The sequence below is a fragment of the Kryptolebias marmoratus genome, linkage group LG18 (genome assembly GCF_001649575.2).
Source record: "Kryptolebias marmoratus isolate JLee-2015 linkage group LG18, ASM164957v2, whole genome shotgun sequence".
NCBI lineage: Eukaryota > Metazoa > Chordata > Actinopteri > Cyprinodontiformes > Rivulidae > Kryptolebias > Kryptolebias marmoratus.
In genome coordinates this window covers 14138729-14159895 of record NC_051447.1, presented here as the reverse complement: position 1 = coordinate 14159895, position 21167 = coordinate 14138729, and the positions used below count along the sequence as shown (strand labels likewise).

At 39.4% G+C, this 21167-nt stretch overlaps 1 protein-coding gene across 1 annotated transcript in view; it reads right to left on the bottom strand.

Annotated features, from left to right (window-relative positions):
- Positions 1-19314, bottom strand: part of LOC108235122 (gamma-secretase activating protein) — a 33082-nt gene extending 13768 nt beyond the window's left edge. The window contains exons 1-25 of the mRNA XM_017414920.3: positions 18986-19314; positions 18436-18506; positions 17433-17489; positions 17269-17338; positions 16031-16078; positions 15853-15941; positions 15258-15327; positions 14223-14272; positions 13908-14018; positions 13744-13800; positions 13575-13621; positions 12410-12495; positions 12308-12313; positions 10776-10853; positions 10503-10586; positions 9658-9750; positions 9389-9557; positions 9114-9204; positions 7151-7220; positions 6236-6315; positions 5988-6068; positions 5577-5699; positions 5305-5360; positions 3955-3986; positions 1530-1591 (exon numbers count right to left, since the gene is read on the bottom strand). Of these exons, the coding sequence (XP_017270409.1) occupies positions 1530-1591; positions 3955-3986; positions 5305-5360; positions 5577-5699; positions 5988-6068; positions 6236-6315; positions 7151-7220; positions 9114-9204; positions 9389-9557; positions 9658-9750; positions 10503-10586; positions 10776-10853; positions 12308-12313; positions 12410-12495; positions 13575-13621; positions 13744-13800; positions 13908-14018; positions 14223-14272; positions 15258-15327; positions 15853-15941; positions 16031-16078; positions 17269-17338; positions 17433-17489; positions 18436-18506; positions 18986-19073 (1869 nt within the window). The 5' untranslated portion in view covers positions 19074-19314. The remainder of the gene's footprint in view (positions 1-1529; positions 1592-3954; positions 3987-5304; positions 5361-5576; positions 5700-5987; positions 6069-6235; positions 6316-7150; positions 7221-9113; positions 9205-9388; positions 9558-9657; positions 9751-10502; positions 10587-10775; positions 10854-12307; positions 12314-12409; positions 12496-13574; positions 13622-13743; positions 13801-13907; positions 14019-14222; positions 14273-15257; positions 15328-15852; positions 15942-16030; positions 16079-17268; positions 17339-17432; positions 17490-18435; positions 18507-18985) is intronic.
- Between the last annotated feature and the right edge of the window lie 1853 nt (positions 19315-21167).

Genomic DNA, 21167 nt, shown 5'->3' with positions numbered 1-21167 from the left:
GTGGATTTCCACCAGTCTATAAATCAACTCGTGGTAAAGGAAAATTCACCACCTTTTACTGTTGGACACTTGAGTTAAAACACTGAAGAAAAAACATGCATTTAAGCTAACAAAAGCAGGTGTTATATCTTAAAAGCTGCTAACTCCATCCTAACCAACTTTCTAAAGCTCTTAACCTGTTTTCTTTTGCTAAAACTGCTCTGTTCAATTTTAGTATTTTATAGCAATATGCACATTATTTTAGTAACAATACTTTATTATTATTATTATCATTACCACACCTAATTTTAGCTCAATAGCTATTGAACTGACTGAGTTGTCATCATTTTTGTGTAGGCTAAAGTTGATTAGCTATGGTGGCCATCTTGAGTTGAACTGACTCCAAAATTTAATCATGAAGATCTACATCCAACGGGTAGTTTCTGAGATTTCTTTCTTTTTTTCTTAAAATCAAAATCTGTCCAGTGGTTCCTGAAATATTTTGCAGACAGACAAACAAATAAACTTATACTGTATTGTAACTAGAAACAGGACCGGAAGCTGGAAGTTGAAGCCACAAAGGAGGTCAGCATTAGCGAGCAAAGAGTAACGTTTTGATCATGTTGGAGAAACTCTGCTCCCAGTTACCAGCGCTGACACACCGTGCAGTCGACTTAAACGGTTAGTCTGACGTAAACCTCCTGGTGTAAGCTGTACATTTCAAACCGTAAATATATTCTGGGTCCTGTAGCTGGACTGTTTGGTAAAAAACGCCTGTTATTCCAAACTGATCATGCTTTGAGTGATTTCTATAGCAGGTAAGATATTAATCAATGATAACATCTCCACAAAACCCCACTTGAAAAAATTTCAACCCTTTTTAAATCTTAAATGCCTTGCATTTCAGCTCCTTAGAAAGATAAAAAAGCAATATAAATAGATCACCTCAGATAAGAATGGGTGTGCAAGCCAAATACATTTTAGTTGTCAATTCTTTCTATTTTAGTGCTCACACATATAGGGGGCGAGACAATGTAATGCACAGCAACCGAGGAAAACACATTAAGATGCAACATAAACATATGCAAGTTAGAAGGTCTCAAGAGGAAGATAAGCAAAAATATTTGGCTGATTGTGTCCTTTTGGCTGTATTATTCACACATAACTGCATACACAAGATGTTCTTGGTGTCATTTGTTTCCCAGGAAACACTTTTGTTGGTGCCATCTGCATTTGTTGAGACTATTTACAGCAAACTGTCCCAACCATATGAGCCATTTCAATGGTATGATCAAGGATATAGTCGAAGTCAGTTGTCTGCTTCATCTCCAGAAGAGTTTGACGTTGATGCCAGAACCAGTAAAGGCATCCCACACACACACACACTTCCGAAAATCTGTTTCTTCAAATTTGGAAGTGCTCTTCTGCCCTAAAATATCACTGTGTGCACTGTAGCATTAAGATTTATTTTCGTCTCAGTGCCTAACCGACTTTTGTTTGTTTGTTTTTACCATGAAGTGCACTTTATGTGTTTGTGGCAGTTCTCTCACCAGGCCTATGAGTCCCCTTTGTTGACGGTCTTCCTCCTGAAAAAGCGGCACCAGCTTCCTATCTGCAGGAGGAGGAAAGCACAAAGTTTTGATGCTGCAGCTCCGTTAAAGTGAACAGGACAGGCAGAACCAAAATCAAACCAACCACTGGTAGAAATTTACAAACCAAAAACTGTTGGCTTGTTTACGATTTCAGTTTTAAAAAAGAAGAAAAGGAACCGATTCATTAATAGATACATTTTTGGTGTAATTTTCCTTTTAAAGATGCGTCTCCCGGCCTTTAGGAGGTTACGAGGCAGCAACCCCACTGTGCGAGAATGAGTGCGTTTGCTGTTTTTCTTTCAGTCCCATGAAAGCGGACCGTGCTTCGGCTTAGTTAACTCCGGACTCACTTGCATACCCGAATGCACAGCAACTTTGATCATGCACATGAGAAGCAGGCTGTTTGATGTTTCCGTACGACATGCTACAGATATAAATAGCTCTCCGAGGGCAAGGCTAACTTGCAGAAAAATGTGGCCAGATTTGCAGCACGCTTGTCAGCAGCCCGCACTGATACAAGATGCAGAACTACTACTGCTCTCACAAGCTTTGCAATTATACTTTTGATTTATTTAGGCAATGTTTAGTCATAAATCAGAGAGATGTTGGAGTGAAGGATGCTGATGATGGACCTACTAGACCAGGAGAAAGAAGTAAAGCCATTGAGGAATTTTGCAGAGACAGAGGAAGATGGAGAGGATAAAAAAGATTAAATCAAAAGGAAGGAATGCATATCGCCCACCACCTTTCATGTCAGTTTTAGACTAAGATCATCTTGTGCTGAGAAATAACTGAGATGTATCTGTTTTGGTTAAATCTTGAAGACAGTCTTATCTGTGATCTTGTATTACAGGATCTTATGCTCAGAGTATGTGTTGTTGATGATGCTCAGCTGCTACCGTGACAGGTTTCAGCACAATACTTGTTACAGCCATTATATGTACCCTAAGGTCAATTAGCTGTGGCGGCCATCTTCAATTTGCTCGACTCCTAAAGTCAATCAGGTGTAGAGGTCTACCCAGTGATTACTTTCTGAAAGTTCTGTTTGAGATCAGAATATGTTTTGTGGAACAATCTCAGCTACTACCACACCAAACTTCAGCTCTATCAACATTTGAAAGGAATCTCCTTTAACTTGTAGTTTTGACCATTTTCTAAGTATCTGATTATATACCTTTTTATCTGGTCTACACCTAATGTTTGATTTAAACAGAATTCTCAAAATAATTAAAAAAAATAGCTATGTTTTCTTTTTTAGAAGTTGTTCACTAAACTCTAAGGTAGAAGAAGCCCATCGCTGCGCTCCATCAGTGACAAACCAAACAGCTCATTTGATGTATTCTGATAAAGTTAGAACAAATAGAACAAAACAAGAATAAAATGTCTAAAAATTTAGAAAACCAAACTCAGCTGGGCTCACTTGTGCTGAAGCTGGTATGAAGTTTTCAAGTTTTAAACGTTGTCCTGTTACAGGCCCCAAACATTATTGCTATTCTGTTTTTTTTTAAAGAAATATCCAGATTCTTTTAAAACCTTTAATATCATTCACTGTTTATGAGTTTAATACCCAATCCTGTTACTGATTTGTTGTCAACAAAACCATAAATGATTTCACCAGCTGCTTTCTGCTTTTCTCTAACATTGCGCAACACTTCTAGACTTTTATTATCCTTATTTAACCTGAATAAAGAACGCTGCTCGCATCAAATTAAAGGGAAATTTCTTGAAATTTTAAACCTATTAGTTTACATGTTTGTGTTTTTAATAACTTTTAGATTTGAAATCATTTAAAAATGACTGTTGTGGTTTGTTTTTATATATTTTTCAGAAACAGTGTCGTAAGGGATGATGCCAGGAGGCGTACTCGCGAGTCTGTGTTTACTGTTGAATCTAGGGAGGTTTGTGGACATATGAGATCACATCTGTGGATAATCTAAGATAAGGGAAAGTCCTGTGTCAAGGTTGACCTGAAACAGCTGCAGAAAAGAATGGAAGAGCAGGAAAAAAAAAAACATGTGGAGAGGAGAGAGGGAAGTACCGAACTCTTTGTTGTTGTGTAATTGTAGATTTCTACTTTTTTCCATCTTTCTCACTATATTTTCTCCTTTTCTCACTGCCCCCTCCACCTCTCCTTTCACAACGTCTCCCTCCAAGATAAATTAGTTTGGAGGTTCTGTTCAGCGAATTCTCCGGTGAGGACAAAGAGTGCGAGCTCAAAGGAATACACAGACCTGAGCACACTCGCACAAACTTTGGTGCATTATTATGAGCTGAGGTTTTGTTATGAGCAACATTCACCGCCCAGAACTTTATCTATTGGACTGTGTGTGTGTGTGTGTGTGTGTGTGTGTGTGTGTGTGCGTGTGTGATGAGGCAATCTTACCAAGACACCAGGTGTCCACCATTGAAAGAACTCTACAAAACAAAGAAAAAGACAAGTGAACGCTTTAAATGAGAAACAGCTTCTTAAAGGGAAAGTCTGGATCTTTTAAATTGGGATTCTGTGGAAATGAAATTAACAATGAATATCTTACCTGTTCTCGATAGCTCTTAAAATGACCACAGTTTAAAGAAATACTTCAATTCTGACCAGGCTGACAAGCTAATGGCTAGTCCCAGAGGGACCAAGACTAAAATGGATTACTGCCTTTAAACAACTCCAGTCTCAAATTTCACAGCTGTTTATGCTAACACTATTTTACAACTCTTTACATTGCCATCAATACTTATTATTAGTCCCATAGAGTTCTGTGGTTATTTGCCAGTGAAATGGCAGCAGCAGTTAGCTATAGCACTTCCTGCAGGACTATTATGTGCCAGGATAACCCTGTAATGTATCATTAATAAAAACTAGCATTCCTGGAAAGAATGTGTATCATTCGCTGCCTTGCATGCTAAAGTTTCAAACTAAACATTTGCGTGATCATTTAGGGTGACTCTCAGCTACTACCACATCAGAATCCAGCTCAGTATCTGAAAAATCAACACCTATAGTCATTTTTTTGTTTGTGAAGACCGATTAGCTTTGGCAGCCATCTTGAACTGGGTTGACTTCAAAAGTCAAATGATTAGTTTCTGTCTTACCCCACTCGGAGTAGCTGTTAACTCGTCAATCCTGCCAGAATTAAACTCTTTTCTTCAAACTGAGGTTGTTCAAAAAGTACAACAGGTAAGCCATGAACCGCTTCTGACCTTTTCACAGAACCCTACTTAAAAAGATCTGAACTATCCCTTTAAGTAAACATTTTAAAAATAGTCTTGCTTTTTATTCCTTTAGTTGAGGCAGTTTAAAAGTATGCTGCTATATTTGCAAAATTTTAATATCTGGAAGGAACCAGTCAGTTTAGAGAGGATTATTATGACCCTGTTATCCAGGACACAGCGACATTTATTAAACAATAAAACCAACAACATAAAAATTAGTTTCTTTGTTTTGCATGTGTCCTTTTTTGGAGGTTGGCTGTGACTGAGATGTTATGAATCTATCAACCAATAAAAAGAACAATCAGCATAAAATTTTAAAAACTGGAGCAAAAGGTTAAAAAAACCCAACACATGTGACCTTTAAAACCAGCAGGCTTTCGGAGGGTTATGATTTGAACTGTGCCGCCCCTCATAGAAGAGAAGGATGTCATTTTTACAGACAAAGCAGAAGAGCAGTCATGCATTCCCTCCCTCCGGTTTCAGGACTGTACACATTTCGGAACAAAGCTCCAGTGGGAGGCAGACCTACTTCTTTGTGTTCTCCTCCATGTGAGTCATTTGGCTGGAGGGTCTTCTCTCGGACCTCTGAAACAACAACACTGTGATGGGAGGGATGAAAATGCGCTGCTAGTGTTTGACAATACCCATAGGTACGCTGACAAGGACATGCACAAAAAGGCACATTCTCTCATCCTCTACTTTAACTTTGCGATTCTGATATAACAATGGTGACTCAGAAGTGGTTTGCGTGAAGGAATACGGAAGAAAAGATGCTTGCTTTTCGGACAAACACAGGCTCACCAGTTTATCCCAGTCGGCCTGAATGAGTGGGGTTCTGTATCTGGGGTTTGGAACGGCGTCCAAATGTTTTGTCTTCTCTGTGTTCCACTGCAGCTCTGACCAGAAACACCGGGGACCCCTGGGCTGTACGGGGATTATACACAGAAACAAAGACCAAAGGAACCCCCACGCAGCAAGGACAAAATAAGTGAGGACAGCTGCATATGAGACGACACTAAATATGCAAAATAAGAGATTTATAAGGTAAATTTCAAGAATTTATATATAAAACTTAGTATCTCAGAAAACAAGCAGCAAAGCATTTAGAACATTTAATTTAGCTAATTTCTCACATGATAATAGAGACAGTTTCAGTTTTAACTTTTTGTGTAATAAATCTGGGAAAAAGTTGGGGGAAAAAATTGTCCTTACCTTTGCTTTAAAGTCAGGTTCAATATGCAGCTCAGTGGTACAAATCACACCAGGGACTTCTAACAAACACACTGGGACCTCCTGGAACACAAACACCAAGCAAACAGTGAGCGTGTGTGCTAATTAAGGCCCGGAGAAGAGAGCTCCGCAGCAGGTGTGTCCTCCTCTGCATTCACTCCGGTGCACACGGAAAGATGCTCATTTATTCTCCGTACTTTAATGCGTGCGCATGCATAAGCGTGCGGTACCTTCTTTGCAAAGATCGAGGAGTAGGGCAGAACTTTATCCAAGCCGAGACACTTCTCATAAGCTATTCTGTACAAAGAGGCTGTGCAGGGAAAGACGGAACAAAAGTCAGATACAGCACAAACAAAAGTTTGAACTGTTCATTAAATGTTTTTGTTTTTAAATAAGTATGCACACAGACATTTTGTCTAGACATGAACACAAAAGGTAAATGACGCACTATATAGACCAAAGATCTTACAACTGAAAGGACTCCAGTGGTTTAAAGCAGTTGTTAAAATATCAAGATAAATACAGATCATGAGAAATACCCAGAATTTTGAAATGTATATTAGCTATAGTGATAAAGACCAAAAATATTCTATGTATATCAGGTATCACTATTAAAATGTGTAGCAAGTAATGAGATAAATCCCCAGAATATTGAGTTATTAGGTTTAAGCAACATTAGCCTATTGCAGAGTAACATCTGTATGAACATATAGTTAGTTAAACAGTAATAAATGCAAACGTATTCAGCCAGGCGCTTTGTTTTCAGCTGTGATCATCTATTCACAGGGAGATGCTTTCTGTAGGGATAATAATGTGCTTGCACATAATGCAAGAAGCCCATACTGAGTCATACATATGTGCCGTGTGTCGGCTTGAACTTAACTATGTTTGCTCTGTTTTTCCCGAGCCTTCAACGTCTCTGAAAAAAAAAAAACTCATCCAATTTCTAACTGCACAGACCTGCATGGGACGCCTGGCACAAGTTTGCGAAAAGAATTTTAAAAGGCAAACACGGTTGATGAAAGAATTCGGGTTTGTGTAGACAAGATGTAAGCATTCAAGAGACCACAGACTAAAACAAAAACAAAAAAAAGCACCAAGCTCGCTAAAAGGGAGCATAGTGATGCTAGGGAGCTGCCACGTACCTAAAATGAACTCCTGGATTGGATCAACAGATTCCAAGGGGTTCACGTTGTCACACAGCCATTCAATTATCTAGAAGAAAGATAGAAACACACGGGGGGGGGGCGTATTTAAATGAGTAATTTCTGTATCTTCAACTAATCCTCCACACAGAAATATTCTTTCTTATTTGTGGAAATAATCACTTTTTTGCAGAGAACTGGCGTGCTTGCTAGACGACGCTAATGCCGACGGCTACAAGACAAGGTGGCACGTTAATGCCTTTTTTTTTATATCGCTGCACTTTCATATTAAACTTGTATATGTTACAGCATTTGTAGGAAAACATTTAAAGGTGCAATAATTGAAGAAGTTTTTAGTTTGGAGCATGGAGCCATTAGAAAATTGCCTTTTCCTTCACTTAAACGTCACATCAACAACATAAAACTGACCTCTTGCCTTTGCTAATATTGCAAAAAAAAGCAACACAGAAACCTTGTTTTCATCCACTGTTGATGCCAAATTCAGGTGATAGCGAAGCTTCATAAACTTTTTCACTTTTTTTTTACTTTTGAATACCATAATGGAGAAGTTTGGTTGCCTAAACTTCTTCATATAGTTAAACTTTGAATCATTTTTTGAGCACATTTTATGCAGAGCCAGTCTGTTTTCGAGGCTTTAAGCTTTGCTTCGTTTTGAAACTAATGAGCTGCAAATATTCATGGATCCTGAGTGAAGCATGCTTATAACCTTCCCCTGACTTTCTATTAAATTTATAATTTAACTGTTTTGTCAAATACTTTGAATAATAGGCAAATACTCTGAAAATTTATTACATTCTTATTAGTTTCAGATTCACTTTGTGTCAAAGGGTAATGTTCCAGCAATTTTGGCTTCCAATAAGGTTTTTACTTTAATTATTTATCTTCAGAGAGCTTCATCTGCATTACAGAAACACGAAACTATAATGATGCCCTTCAGGAAAGACCTTCCCCTTGTAAATCTCACAAACACAGCGCCTCAGACCTTCTTTGAACAAATATGTCTTTGCCACAAGTCAATATGAGTCCAGAAATTTTAAATGGAACAACCAAAGTGTGGAGTTGCGAGGGGAAACAAGAAGTTGGAGAGTTTAATTTGCATTCGCTTTAGGTTACAAACTTGCAGGAACCAAGAAAAATTGTTAACAAGCAATCACTTTATTAAAGGCTTTACTTTGCTGCTGCTGGCCTCGCAAACAGACAACAAAGAGGACAAGAGCTCTGTGTCCCATTTTCCTCTGCTATATGTGCACTAATGAAGCCGGAGGCTCATATAACCTTTAGAGAAATAATTTATTTCATCCATCTAGCAGCTGGAACATTTTCATTTTGGACCTAATACTAATAAAGTCTTCGTCAGACTCAGCACAAACCAAATATCCAGCCATTCTTTTCTGCCTTTGACTCTGCTTGGACTCTTGCCTGTTCATCTTCACACACACCCCACCCCCCACCCCACCCCCCTCTGTTGTTTTATTGCAGCTTCGGGTGGGTTTTTCTGTTTCTCTTGTCGTATTTTTACCGACTGCTGGCTCCCAACTCAAGGTTGACACCTACTGAGTTCAGGCAGAAGTGCAGAGTGCGACATTTTTCCCTCTATCCAGTAATTATTCCTAGGCGAACATTGATTTCCCTTTAGGAGAAAGTGTCTGACAGTAACCCCAGAGTGTGCACTGGGTTATATGGAGCTTACTGACAAGAATTTCCTGTTTTTTTTCCTTCTTCTTCTTCTTTATCCTGCCACCCCTCTGAGTTCTCCCTACCTCAGACAGAATGTATTGATCTTGTGCTTTTTCAACCCTGGTAACAATCAATGACTTTGTCTCTCTCGATTTTATGTTCTGGATAAAAAAAATAAATAAATTGTTTGGTATGAAAATGCATTCCTAAGTGCAAGTGGAAACGGACTTTAAAGGTCATTTCAATATTCTGTCTGCATCTGCACCTTCAGCTCCAGGTTTGGGTCATTTCCCATGTAAACCAGCAGGCAGTGGAGGGCAGCCAGGCGCTGCGGGTCGCTCTTACTGCTGGGACATCTTGGACAAAGGGGAAAACAACACATTTACCCTTTACAAAACACAGTGCGGGGAGATAAACAGGTGGATAACCAGCTTCAAGGTGCTTGAATGCGCTACAGTGCCATGAGCTTACACGATTGATTAACAATAAAAAGTTCAGACAAACGGCTGCATCTTTATCGAGTTTTTCCACCATTCTCACCTAGGACGTGCTTCTGATCTCAGTATCTGCAGCAGGTACGCAGGCCTGAGCCTAGCAGCGTGAATCCTTCCACCGAGCAGGTCCAACAGGCAACAACCAGACTGGTCCTCCATCTGCAGCACGGTGACGTTAGCTGGCTCACGCAGCAGGCCCACGTTCACCTCATCGCCTTAAGGTTAGTAGAACATACAGGGGGTCCTTTTAAACCGCGGCTGAACTTAGGAACACTTTCTGGTTTTGCTTCATGTTGACACAAACTTGTGAGTTACCGGAGAGGAAGAGGGAGTGGCAGAGCAGCTCCTGCTGCCTGGTGTTGATGCAGTGGAGGAAATGGTCCTGCAGATACACCAGGATGTAGTAACCTGCATGTTACAGCAGCACAGGTTCCACTCAGTTTGTGTGTGCTTCACGAGCCCCAGGTAGTTATTGTGGGAATGCTGAGTCAGCACTCAGCATTCACACTGTTTTCTGGTTTAGTTTCTTTTGCATGGTTTTATGTTTTTTTGCAATCAAACTACCTCCATCTACATTGTGCCATCTGAACCAAAACGTTCGGCTCGATCAGGAATTATGTGCTGTGACTATTTGTAACTTTTATATTTTCTGAGTTGTTACATTTTATTTACAAAGAAAGACAAATCCATTTCCCATGTTTTGATCATCTTAGCTTTTAGCTATGGTATGGTTACATTCAGCTATGAAATACTAGTTAGCTCATATTAACTTTTAGCTTTTTTAATTTATTGTTTAGCTACTGTTTTGCTAATTGGTTTGTTGATTTTGGGTTTTAGCTACGGTTCTGCTCATTTTAGTTACTGTTTTACTAATTGTAGCTTTTAGTTATGCTTTGCTGATTTTAGCTTTCAGCTTCGGTTTAGTTCATTTTCATTTTTAGCTGCTGTTTTGCTGATTTTTAGCTTGTAGCTTCTGTTTTTCTTTTTTTAACTTTAACACTTCTGTTAACAATTCATTCCACGTATTTCAGCAAAGCCCCTCAGCAGTCAGCATTAATTCTACATATATTTGAGAAATGTACGTACGGTACTCACACGTGTGATTGGAGATATGTGTGTGTGTGTGTGGGTGTGTGTAAATCACTTCTGTGTGCACTGACCTATAGGGATGAAGAGCGGGTGGAAATGTGAGGGTTTCTGTGACGTTTCGCTGCTCAGAGACACTCTGAACTTCTTGCTGCAATCTGGCAAGAAGTGAGAGAAACCAAAGTTTGTCAAAATGTGATCAAGATAAAAAAAAATGAAAAAAAAATAAGTTAGAAAAAAGCAGAAAAAAAACATGCACTTATGAAACTAGTGTTCCTTGAACAGCCAATTACATGACTGACTGCTTTTTAAGGCAGCGGCTGATAATAAAGATAACAGAAGCGCACCTTTGTGAACTAAAACCACGGAGTAGATCAGTTCCTGTTTGTCTTTCAGCGGCTGGCTGTAGCAAACACACATGCTTCCTAAAATTAAAGCAAAACATACAAACATTAGGACTCAAACAGCTGATTATAAATCATCAATATCAATAATAGATCTGTTTATAATGCACTGATGGATTACTTATTGTTAACTAACATTACTGACATTTGTATGGAAGGAAGTTTTTGTATTTAATTCTTAAAGTCAAAGATTCAATCAACAATTTAAATGTATAAATCAAATAGTAATTTATAGACTTTCATGTCACCCTATTTGAGTTGAATTTTTTTATTGTAATTCTTGATCCATTCCTCAATTCTTTATATTTTGCTTCCAAGGAGCCAGACTTGATTGTAATCTATATAAATGGTCATAATCAGTAGCTTTTATAGATTTATGAAGATCTGTTAAATGCTTTTTTTTTACTGGATATTAGAAATGTTTTTAATCCAATGTTTGTACCATACCATCTTCTGAAGAATGGAAATATCACGTAACTCAAGGGATGAGGCAGTGTGCTGCTACACATAAACTTATCTCTAACAACGTGATGCAGAATTTATATCAATTTCTTCAATTTAATTTAAAAAAAATGTTTGTACATGTAAAACTGATTCCCAAAGAGCTACTGAATTTAAACGTCTGGCTCGCCTAAAGCAAAATCTAAAGAAATAAGTGGCTTAAGATTTTGGCACATCGTGTACATTAAATCATAAATTACATTGTGTAAATGGAGAGTACAAAGAAATCCCCAAATCCCCAAAGAAGATTAAGAGAACCAAGCGAAACACAATAGTTGACTTGTTTTTTGTTCAGAATTATCCATTATTACATATTTATTTGTGGCAACCCTGGTGTGAAATCTTTATGCAGTGATTCTTCCAACTAAACATCTTTAACTGGTGATCAGTCCTGCAGATATGTTCAAAAAAACAACTACACAACATTATTAACTCTGATTTAGCTATCTACAGTAGTAGACTCAAATTACATTCAGCCATATGTTGGTAGAAGGACTAGACTTGAGGTTAGTGATTTTCAGATGTTTTCTCTCGTTTTTGTCAAATTTAACAACCTTTTCTGGTTCAAATATTACAAAACAATTGCACAATCTCTTCACAGATGTCCAAACTCTGTACTGGGGCTTTTATAATCTTTCTTAATCTAAAAAAAACAGCTTTTTTTCTGCTATTTTTGAGATTCACATACTTTTGCAACCTTGATTTGTAATATTGGAGCGCTATCCACAATAAATGATTGACTAAGTATTATATTGTGGTCTTGTTAGTTCCATAACTTTTTTGTTTTACGTTTTTAGAAAGCAAATTACAAAACGGAAGATTAAACCCGTGTGAATCATCAGGAAAATTTGAAATCACACCGACGATGATGACTTTCTGATCTTCCATGATCAAATTTACATTCTGCTCATTACGTGTTTGATTGCTTGTTTAAAAAAATAATTGTTAAATTGTTCATGCCAACTGAGACTCACCCTCTTCTTTAGCAGAGAAATTTAAAAAACAAAAACAAAGTCAATATAACTCCTTTTAAAGCGAGATAGAATAGGCGTGGGCAGATTAGATGTTGGTGTTACCGATTCGGTTTGTGAACACCTGCATCCTGACAGGTTCCTCCTTTGGTTTCTCAGCGATGTAGTGGTCAAAACCCAGATTTTCAAACCTGTCAGACAGAGACAAGCGAAGAAAAAACACAATTCAGGATTTTTGGCAAATAAATAGAGCACAAAGACATACAGAACAGTCATGGGAAAAATAAAGTCCACCTTTTTTTGTTAATTCTAAAACAGATTATTTATTCCTGGAGCACAAGATGGACAGATGGATCGGTTTGTTATGGTCTACGTTCTACCTTCACCTGTGGTCATGAACTCTGGGTAGTGACTGAAGGAACAAAATGAGTTTTCTCCACAGAGTAGCTGGCCTCTCCTTTAGAGTTAAGTCAGACTCCTGGTTATCCGGGAGAGACTCGGAGTAGATCCGCTGCTCCTCCACATCCAGAGGAGCCGGTTGAGGTGGTTCGGGCCTCTGGTAAAGATGCCCCCCTGGACGCCTCCCTGGGGAGGTGTTCTGGGCACGTCCAACTGGGAGGAGAACCATGGGGAAGACCCAGGACACCCTGAAGAGACTGTCTCTCTGCTGGCCTGGGGACACCTTGGAATCCTCTGAGGAGCTGGAGGAGGTGGCTGTGGAGCAGCACGTCTGGGCCTCCCTGCTCAAGCTGCCAACATTTTGTGGGTCGAAAACTAAAAACTTTGGGAACCACTTCTATGAAATACTGAATCCTGAGGTGGACTTGGGTTCTGGTTGAATAAAATATGACATGGAGGGAGATGTTCTTCCGGCTGCTCCCTTCTTCAGGGGTCGCCACAGTGAGCAAACTCGTGCGAACAAATTGCCAATTGTTTTTTTTTTTTGTTTTGTTTTTGTTTCGTTTTTTTTTACGCCAGGTGCCCTTCCTGCCGCAACCTGGGCTCCAACCTGCAGCCTCAGGATTATAACACTGCGGCGCTGACCCCCGAGCTCCCGCAGCCCCCTCTTGAGGTTCAGTATAAATAAAATTCAGAACCTGGTAAAGACCAGCTCGTTTTTATCAGTTCCTGATGGGTAAAACCCTAGAACTGAAAGAACGTTGACCTTCTTTTTCCCATAACTGTACATTCAACAGATTACATTAAACAGAAAGTGTAACTTGGAGAATATGGATTGTTTTTGTTCCTCTGGTATTATTGATTCTCTTACTTGACGGCGTGGAAAGAGTTGGCAGGCAACGCTAAAACTAGCTCCAACTGTTTGGACAATAACACAAAGCAAAAAAAAAAACAAAAAACAAAGCACAACGTTAGAATAAAAAGAAACTCCGATGTGATTAACACCCAAATACTTGTAATAAGACATTAAGTTGACTTACCACAGTCTCACAGTTATGGTTTGGGTGGAACTGAACACATCGCAGCAGGAACTTGTCCTGCGGGAGACATTTCCCACACGCGGCGTTAACCCTGTTATTTACAGCCACATTAATATGAATGAACAGGAATGTCTGTGCTGCTGGGGTAATTGGGATGCAGCCACCTTGTGCGTGAGGTAGTAGAGTCTCTGCATGTGTCCGTCCCACTGGGCCCAGCAGAAATCCTCCACGATTCTCTCGGCTGTTTTGGACAAACGCTCAAGGTTGGCCATCACCTGGCTCGCGCAAACACATTTGGATTCAGCCTCGCGGACACACTGAATTTTTAATGCCGAGCTACTCGGGAGGATAACTCGCTCAGGATACAGAGGATGAGGCTGAAACCATCTTTACACTGAGGTTAGGAAAATCCCCTCCCAACTGTTTTACTTCGTAATTATTGGACATGTGCTTCTCTGAGATGCCCTAAAATAACTCACCACTCGGTAACCCTCCTGTTTGCACAGCAGCACGTGGTAAAGATCCACATCTGAAACACAAATCAGGTTAATTATGTAGACCTCCGCAACCTCAACAAGCAGAAAAGCATACAAACACAGTTAGGGGCCCGGCGTTGTTTGGAGTGCAAATCAGTCACAACTTTTGACGCCAGAATTTAAAACTAAAATCATCTTGTGAGATATTGTGAGAGCTGTTATGTGCTGTGGATGACTCTCAGCTACTACCACATCAAATTTTATCTCCATGGGTGTGAAACCGACTGAGTTAGAGCCATTTTTGTGTTGGCTAAGATTGATTAGCTGTGGTAGCCATCTTGAATTGGGTTGACTCCAAATGTTAAAGAGTTTTAGATGTATATTTAGTCATTACTTTCCGAAAGGTTTAATACAATCTGTCCAGTGGTTCAGGAGATATTTTGCTAACAGACAGCCAGTGTTGAATCTAAAAGTTACTGACAAATTTCTCAGCAAAGATCTTCTATAATATGTATAATATGGATTGTATGTTGTGATTGACTCTCAGCTACTACCACAACAAATTTTTGGCTAAATATCTGTACATTTGGCCAAGTTATAGCCAATTCTGTGTTTCCTAAAGACAGTTGGCTGTGGCGGCCATCTTAAATCAGGTTGACTCCAAATGTAAATGAGTTTTAGTCGTAAACCCAACAATTACTTTCTGAAAGTTTCATTAAAGTCCGACCAGTGGTCTAGGAATTATTTTGCTAACAGACAGACACAGTTGACTCCAACAGTTAATGGCAAAGTTTTTGAACAAGATCTTGTGTGATTTCTTAGCGCCCAGAGTATGTGTTGAGGATGACTCAAAGCTACTACCACACCAAATGTTAGCTCAATATCTGTCAAACTAGCTGAATTAAAGCCATTGTAGTGTTTGCTAAGGTTGCTCAGCTGTGAAGGTGAATGAGGTTGACTCCAAATTTTGAGCATTTGTAATCGCACACAGAAACATGAGCAAAAACACGATCGCCCTTTCGCCCATTAAAAACCTACATCCATCTTCAGTCAGCAGCAGCAAATGGCTCTCCAGCACTGATCTCCTGACAGTTTCTTGATGGAGAAACTAAAAGAAGAAGGAAAAAAAAAAGGAAAATACTCATAAAAGAGCTGCTTCTAACATCAAACAGAAGGAGCAAAAAGAATTAAATAAAAAAGCCAAAAGCAGCAATTATCTGGATCCAAGTGGACTGCAGATATTTAAATTCTGGGCGTTTGTTGATTTAAAAGGAAACACTTGGAAACGTAGCAGATAAATAAACTGCTGCTTTGTCTGGGAAAAAAAAAGCCCCAGATTTGGCCGAAGAGAGTGGCCTCCCGCTGAGCCTCTCAGCACACACTGAAACTCCGACATCAAACGGGCAAAAAGTCGGGATTTTTCTCTCTTTAAACAGAAACAACATCGAATTCTCCAAAGACGCGAGTCACGCTGCTGTTTCTGTGAGATCTGTCAAAAATGTTTGCAGTGTTCGATCAAAGGTTGAAATTAAACATGCAGACAGCTGATGTTGTGTGAAAAGTCCTTTTTAATTAGCGCTTAGAGAGATACAGATAAATGTAATAAACTCTGAGCCGAGCAACAAAACTCCACCTGCACTTTGACTCTGCAGTCCACCGCCTTGAGCACTTGGGTGTCGTTTATGGGATGGATCTCGATCAGGAGGGTCAGACACTTTGAGACTACACACACAGACGGGATGGAGAGAAGATCTTAGAAGGAAAGGTCAGATTTAAAACCATTTGGAGAGGCTGAGGAGCTCGGCTGTTACTTGGTTTCAGACGCTCCCGTCCTCTGGTGTTTTGTGCCAAGCTGACAGCTGAAAAGAGAAAGGCTTTTTAACGGCTTTTCGTGTACGCTAGAAAACGTTTAACGCTGTCGGAGATAGCGTTGTTCGTTTGCAGCTGTTGAAAGATCATAAAGTTCTACGCTCTGGGGGCCAAAGGTTCGGAGAACGACACAAACTTTGCTGCTTCTGTGTTTTTCTCAGACGTTTCTGTGGTTTACTGAGGTGTAATTATTTAGCAATGTAACCCTTCATACTTTGTGCTATTTTGGCTCTTTGTATATCCGAATATTCAGCTCATTCAGGAGACGGCTGCTGTGACTTTTGGGTTTTGTAGCTTTTATACTTTTCAAAATCTTTCACTTTCCCCATTGAAATACACCCACATTGGTTTCAACTCCTTCAGAAACATGGCTCTGTTTGAAATCTGCCTCGGCACACTTCTTTAGTTTTGTCTTTATTTTGTTACCTTTAGCTTTTTACAGTTGTTTAGCTACTTTCAGATGTAGCTAGCTTTTTGCCACTTTAGCTGTTGCTTAGCTATTTTAAGCTAATCTTGCTAGTTTTAGCTTTTCTCTACAGTTCAGCTATTTCTACATTGCTTTTGCTACTTTAGCTTTTAGCTGGCCTTTTGCTATTTTTGGCTTCTAGCTACTGTTTTGCTACTTTTAGCTTTAAAGCCAGCATTTAAGTAGCTTTTAGCTAGTGTTTTGCTTCTGTTGGCCCTTTTTCTTTTGCATTTTGCTTCTTTTTAGCTTTTAACTAGTATTTCTATCCTTTTACCTTATAGCTAGTGTTTTGCTACTTCTTGCTTTTAGTTAGTGTTTCTCTTCTTTTAGCTTTCAGCCAGTGTTTTAGCCTCCCACCAGCTCTCCAGCCTCTGCCTCGTCGACTCTCTGGCCCGTGTTAACGAGAGGATCGCTGAAATGACGTCAGCAGCTCCTTTCGTGGCTGAAATGCAGTGGAAATGGGGCTTTTGGGGGCTATGTTCTAAGAACGACTTTGCAGTTAATTGCCGTTCATGTGATCACTATTCATATCATTCTGAAGTAAATGCAAAATTCTATTTAAAAAAAAAACAGAAGCAGCAAACTTTATGACAATTATATCTGTGCCATCCCATTGAAGTGTTTAAAAGCCCTTTCTGGGCTTTTAAACTTGACTCGAGGTCAACAACCAAGTTTTGTAAACAACATTTCCCGCGGACGGGTCTTTCCTTTCACCTAACAGCGTCTCCTCCTTGTTCAGGGAGCAGCTGCTGACACACACCTCCTTGTCGAATGTGTAGAGGAGCTGTAGGTTGGAAAGCACACAGGGGGGAGGGAGTGGAGATGAAGCCAAACACAAACCTGCAGACCTGAAGGGGCATAATGAACACACATGATACCTTGTTCTGTTTGGTATTGGAGTCATATTTCCCAATCCTGGTGGTGCCCGTTGATCCCTGTTAGAAATGAACAAAGAAGTCAGAATCAGTCAGACTGCCGTGGCAGGTAATCCTAATTTATTTGAAGGAAATACTCCCATTTCCCCCCGTCGATATGTGTACGTTTGACCTCTTTATTACTCCAACTACACCTTCCTCACTTCAAACTGCCACATTTTTCAGTTCAGAAGGTTTGAAAATGAAAGCTCTCCTCTGAAAACTAAAGAAAAAAAAACAACTCTGAAAAAGAAGCTTTTTTTTCCAGTCCTGCGCACTCTTTAACCTCTTGAGGCTCAATCATTAAACATTTATGTTGAGTCAAAGATCCTCGTTCCACGCTCAGATTTTACTTTTTCTTTTTTTTTTTTTACCCTAGTAAGGATTCTAAAATGTGTCGAGCTGATTCATGACCAAATTAAAAGAAATATTTCATCTGGTGGTGCCGTTGTGAAGATGGATTAGAAAACAGCATCAGCCACTGTTCGATAAACTAGGAAAGCAGGTTGCAGCTTTGAAATCTTGCTCACGTGACGTTCAAGAAGTTCGACAATAGTTTTTATTACACGGGTTAAATGACAAACATGATGGTTATTACATGCTTAGCATTCGTTAGAGGAATGCAAATCGCCTGCCACCATTCAGAGTTTTAATCTTGAAAAATGATGGAGTTTTAGCCTTTTTGGGCCAAATCTTAAAAATAATATTCGGCCAATACATCACTGCCCATCTTTTGACTTTCTGCAGCAGGTGAGATGAAGTGATATCCTTATCTAGATGCATTCAATACCCTTATTTATGCATATATCAAGATAAAATACTAAAAGTAACAAGACAAAGCACTTGGTGTAGCAAAGAAAATATGTGAAACTCCTGCAGGATGTTTACCAGTTTGACAGAATTATTGTAAATTAGAATAATTATGTCCACTAAAGCTTAAATGTCCACTACTTAACGATGACATTACCTTCCAAGAGTAAAGGATGCTCCCATCGCTTTCAGTGTTCAGGATACGAGTGTCCACGTCTTCAGAGTATTCTGGAGGCAAAACATGATGAATATAAACCTCCAAACGGGTTTAACATTGGATCATAAACACAAAAACACTATGCTAAATTTGTCTCTTTCCACTGTTTAATACCTTATTACATGCTAACATGAGCCCAGAAGTCTGTAATAATACTTTAAAACTATTCTGAAATAATAGATGCAGGTCACACTACTTTTTATGTTACTTTTTTCAGATTTATCTGACTATTTAACAAGTCTACCCGGGTGTAAAGTGGTGAAACAGCGCCATCTGCTGGTCAATTTGTGCGCTGGAGAATTTAAATCACGGAAATTCTGATTTCTCTGAAGTTAGAAGTGTCTCACGGTGCCGGATAAACTTTGTTTCTCAGCGACAACTGAGTGGCCTCGCCAAAAATACAAAAAATGATTATAAAACTTCTCTTTCCCGTGTTTCGTTTCGCTTCGCCGTCTTCTTAAACGTAAAAAATGACACCTGAACGTCTCACCTTTCACCCTGCAGACCGACGCCTCTTTCCTGAGGATATCCAACACCACATCATTTTGCAAGTCAAACGTTTGCTTCAGTTTCAGCATGGCTTTTAAAAATAAAAAATAAAATCCCTTTGTTGTGTTGCAGACTGTTGTGTTGCATTAAAGCCTCGCAGAACCTCACGTCTGGCTCCCGTTCGGCTTTGACACCATCATGTGACCGAAACGGGTTCTTTATGCTGACTTTAAGGAAACAAAAACACTAAAAAAAAAACTGCAGTCACTTCCTCTTTTGAAACTTATTTTTTAACCCCGTCCGGAAGTGTCACGCTGCTCCTGCGTCAACACCTCCCTCCTCCGGGATCACAGGGCCAGGGCGGATCGCTGCCATTGGCCGGAAAAGGCGTCCGTCCAGCGGGGTGGAATCTCTCACCGCCCCGGCTGGATGGGGGAACTTCACAGCTGTGTGTCACATCTGGAACCACTCAGTATCTGATCCTCACAAATCATAGATCTGTTTGTAAAACTGGGGGTGTGAGTGTCTTTTTAAGGGATAGTCACCTTTTTTTACACAGTTATTTGGTAACTACACATTAGTATGCAGCAATTTTAAACACATTATTCAAAGTTAACTTGTTTATTCTGAATTGTACATAAAAGAATAACAAAGCAGTAAGGCAAAATGACTCGGTTTTTTTTTGTTTTATTAATAAAAAATCATCTTTTTTCCCGTTATGATTGTGACACTTTTTTGATCTCTTGCTCATCACAAGCTGAATCAGCAGCCTTTGCCTCCAAAGCAGGTGCGTCCCATCCCATCTGAGGGCCCACATGTTCACAACAAGATCTGAGTCAGCTGAGGGAAGGACCGTGTCATCGTTCAGTCATCTCTGAGGCCCTCGCTGATAAGGTTTTCAGATGTGCGTGTTGGAAAATGAAGTCCGGCAGACATTGTCCTTTAATGTCAAGAAGCTGACAGCAGATTTAGCTCATCTTCATGCCAAGGCCAGCCCATACTATAGCCCTTCCTCCTTCGTGCCTGGCATAAAATGTCGATTCTCCCCATGCTCCCGTGCAACTGCATCTTCAACAGCTACTCTGTCCATAAAACCTGACAAATTTGTCATAAGGTTGTTCTAGATCCAGTCTCAAAGCTTGAGTTTGTTCATTTCATTTGGTAGCTTCTGGATTATGGTAGCAATTAATTACTTGTTGGCAGCTTTAGCTTTACTTTTCTGTGGATAAGCTTCCAAATTTTTAACTAATTATGGCTTGAACTTGTATGTCTGTTTACCTCTGAATTTCAAGTGCATAAATGCAAAACGTTTTGAAGGCCAACACTGCCCCCGTGTGGCGTTTTTATAAAACTGCGCACAGAATATTCTCGTTTGAAATTAATCAATGAAATGTAGATTCTTGAGAAAATTATTAATAGAGCTGTTTTAAGACTGTGTTACCGACAAAAACTGTCAAAAAAGAAGCGTAATTGGTTCCTTTGTCTTTGGTATCATCTACAAACAAATCTACATATCAAAGTTAACACCGTTGTTATTGCTTAGTGGTTTTTAGTTTGTCTGTGGGTAATATTTGGGATCATCACTTTTAGTAGTTTTTGTTGTAGTCCAACCTTATCCGGTTTGATTAGCTTTATTTCCTGCCTAATGTTGAATCTGTTCTTGTTTAATTTACATTTGCGACAGCTGATACCCTGTACCTGTAGTTTGCCTGACAAGTCTTCGTTTTTTTTATATATATATATTTTTGCCAGTTTGTCTTATTTTATTTGTTCCTAAAACTTGGGTTTTGTGGACTGCCTGTTACCAAGACATCATTTGTTAGAATAGATACTAATAATGGGATTTTTCCAACTCTAATAGCTGTACACTTGCCCTCTCTCACCCTGGAGTGCAGCGTGTTCCTCAAAGAAATTGAAGAAGCAAGAAAAGGCCTAAAAATACAATTAACTTCTCATGAACAGTGTATGGAAGGCATGTACCTAGTTGGAAAAAAAATCTGCAAAAGCTTGCCACTGAACCTGAATGACACATTTGTTTGCTAAGATTTGGGTTAAGAATAACTTAACTAGTGGTAAAACATGCAGCTTTTATGCCTGTCAAACTTTATTTATCTTCGGATTTTGGTGTTGATGCAGCTTAAGAAATAGGATCATGCTGCTAGTAGAGTTTTAAAAAAACAATG